Source organism: Stegastes partitus, unplaced genomic scaffold, assembly GCF_000690725.1.
Source record: "Stegastes partitus isolate 25-593 unplaced genomic scaffold, Stegastes_partitus-1.0.2 Scaffold188, whole genome shotgun sequence".
Taxonomy (NCBI): domain Eukaryota; kingdom Metazoa; phylum Chordata; class Actinopteri; family Pomacentridae; genus Stegastes; species Stegastes partitus.
The window spans coordinates 553684-556438 of record NW_007577919.1 but is presented as its reverse complement, the minus strand read 5'-3'; the positions used below and the strand labels follow the sequence as shown (position 1 = coordinate 556438).

General features: G+C 40.4%; 1 protein-coding gene and 2 non-coding genes across 3 annotated transcripts in view; 2 read left to right on the top strand and 1 right to left on the bottom strand.

Annotated features, from left to right (window-relative positions):
- The window catches only part of ldhd (lactate dehydrogenase D), a 17778-nt gene that overhangs the window by 6436 nt on the left and 8587 nt on the right, over positions 1-2755 (bottom strand). The window contains exon 10 of the mRNA XM_008280247.1: positions 2526-2637. Within this exon, the coding sequence (XP_008278469.1) occupies positions 2526-2637 (112 nt within the window). The remainder of the gene's footprint in view (positions 1-2525; positions 2638-2755) is intronic.
- Positions 98-168, top strand: trnag-gcc (transfer RNA glycine (anticodon GCC)). Its single transcript has one exon. It is a non-coding gene; the product is annotated as a tRNA-Gly (tRNA).
- trnag-gcc (transfer RNA glycine (anticodon GCC)) lies at positions 661-731 on the top strand. Its single transcript has one exon. It is a non-coding gene; the product is annotated as a tRNA-Gly (tRNA).

Here is a 2755-nt window from a genome sequence, read left to right as displayed (position 1 = left end):
CCATTCGTTGACTTAATGTTTATTTTTGTGGTGATTTTGTGTCTGAGCTCTGACTTGACATTTTTTTCCAAATATGGTATTTCCTGTTGCTCATCCAGCATTGGTGGTTCAGTGGTAGAATTCTTGCCTGCCACGCGGGAGGCCCGGGTTCGATTCCTGGCCAATGCAGCTGAAGTTTTAACTAAATGGACCTGTAACTATAAATACATTGAAGTTATTAAAATCAATCCAGTGTATGTACTTGACAGCTGAATATCTAATATAATAAAAAACTCATACTACCTCCAGTCTGTTTATGCTTACAAGCAGAGCATTGTGGGAGTTTAGCTAGTAAACGGCTTCTGTGGTGGCTAATGACCTCCAACCAGAACATTATACTGTTATAAGTTGAAATATAATATTTTTATGTGTGTCTGAGGTAATTTTTTCACAGTGTTTGATTCAATATAGGGTCTTTTGAAGTTATCTTTATATGTTTTTTTTTTTGGTAATTCCTTGTTTATTGGTGACCATCTGTTGATGTTTTGTGTAGTTTTGTCTTAATGTTATGTCTTTTGTGGTCATTGCATGTGTAGCTGCTTTTAAACTAAAACCTGCCTCCTTCACTGTAGTGCTGACTTGACATTTTTTCCAAATATGGTATTTGCTGTTGCTCATCCAGCATTGGTGGTTCAGTGGTAGAATTCTCGCCTGCCACGCGGGAGGCCCGGGTTTGATTCCCGGCCAATGCATGCACTGTATCAAATGTGTTTGTGCTCAGATGAAGGTTAGATCATCCAAAACCAGGTCGTGCCACTGGCTTTGGAGACTTTCCTCAGAGTTTATCAACAAGACCTCTGATCTCTACGTTTAACATAAAATGTCTCATTATTGAATTTCCCTTCTGGGATAAATAAAGTATTTTTCATTCATTCATTCATTCACTCATTGTGAGTCTTAAGTCAACCTAAAATAAAAAACAGCAGCTATTTAACCTTCTATCTGAACATTTTCATCTCTAACTTGTCCGCCGTTGCCCTCAGTTGCCGTTGCCCTCGACCTCGTTTAAAGTCTTTCTAGGCAGATTTTCGGAGGATTGTGTCGGCATTTAGGGAAAAACCACCATCTGTGAACAGACAACAGGCCGAGGCTTCTGAGAACCAGAGGCTCAAACGTTCGGTCCGGTGGAGTCGATATTATCTGGAGGAGAGTCTGAAGATAATCAGAGGATCAGAGGATAAACAGAAAGGTGCTGCAGAGACAAACTGAAGATCATAACAAGACGTTTTCTGTCTGCAGGGAGAGTTTAGAGCAGCTAAAGGCGGTCAAAGCTAAAATACTGAGATTAGAGGCGCTAATGAGAAGAAATACTCGAATACAAGTTTAAATGAATCAAATACACACCGATCAGCGACAACATTAAAACCAGCTGTCTGATATTGTGTAGGTCCGTCTCTGATTGGCCGAAGCCTCTATTGACCTGTGGGTCCATGTGTCTTGTAGTTGTTGTATTTTTTGTTGTTTTTTTTGTGGACATTTTCTGTTGTTTTTGTGACTGTTTTATGTTTGTTTATGGAGATTTTGTTTCTCTTTTGGGTTGTTTTGTGTCTCTTTGTGGTCATTTTGTGTCTTTTTGTGGTGGTTGTGTGTCTCGTGGTAGTTTTTTTGTCTCGTTGTGGTTGTTTTTTTTAACTTTTCTGTGGTTGTTTTGTGTCTCTTTGCAGCGATTTTGCGTCTACCACTTTTTTGGTGTCTTTAAGATGGTTTTATCTCTGTTTGCATCAAATGAGCATCTGTTTGTGTTCATCTTGCACCTCTTTGTATTTGGGTCTGTCTCCTTGAGGTCCTTTTCTGTCGTTTGGAGGCTGTTTTGCATCTTCGTGGTCATTTTTTTTGTCTGTTTGTGGCCATTTGTGAAACCCAGAATGCGGTTTTAATCTCAGTTTATATTAAATAAGCATCTGTTCGTGCATCTCTTTGCACTTCTAGTTTCTCTGTGTTCCATTTGTGTCTCCTCCTGGTCGTTTAGTGTGTCTTTATAGTTGCGTGTCCCTCATTGTTTACGTTTTATGTCTCTTGATATCTGTTTTGCGTTGTTTTGCCTCTCTGAAGAGCAAACACCGACGACTACTGAGCTACGTTTGGTCAAACCAGCAGTGACAAAGTGACCGAACTGTATCACGAACAATGAATTAGAGACAAAGCTCCACAGAGTGAAGTCCAGACTGGAGAAAGATTTGTGACTAATCAGGTCCAGAGAGGTTTAGAAACTAAAACAAAACTTTAAACAAGCTGTTTTACACACAGCTGAACCGACACGCTGGAGTCAAACACTCATGTTCCGTCTTTAACCTGTTTTTAAATTCACGTGTTTTCTGTATAAAAACTTCGAGAGCAAAGAAAAACTGGAGTCAAATTCCTTTTATGTGTTCACAAACTTGACCAATGAAACTGACTCTGGCACTGACTTTGATTCCAGTTCTGATTTTGATCCTGACTCTGATTCTGATTTTGATCCTGACTCTGGCTGTGAGGTGTGACGTTACCTGGCCAGCCTCTCGGTGAACAGGTGAACTCTGTGCTGCTCGTCCTGGTCGCTGGGATCCACCACCATAATACAGTGAAAGTTACCGTCGCCGACGTGACCCGCGATCGGACCTGAAGGACCAAACAGTCACCACAGTTTAAAAAAAAGTAATCTCCTGTGTTTTCCTCCTGTTCTCTTTTGTGAGGTTTGTTTAGACACAGGCTAGTTCTTAACTTGTCCTTGAATATT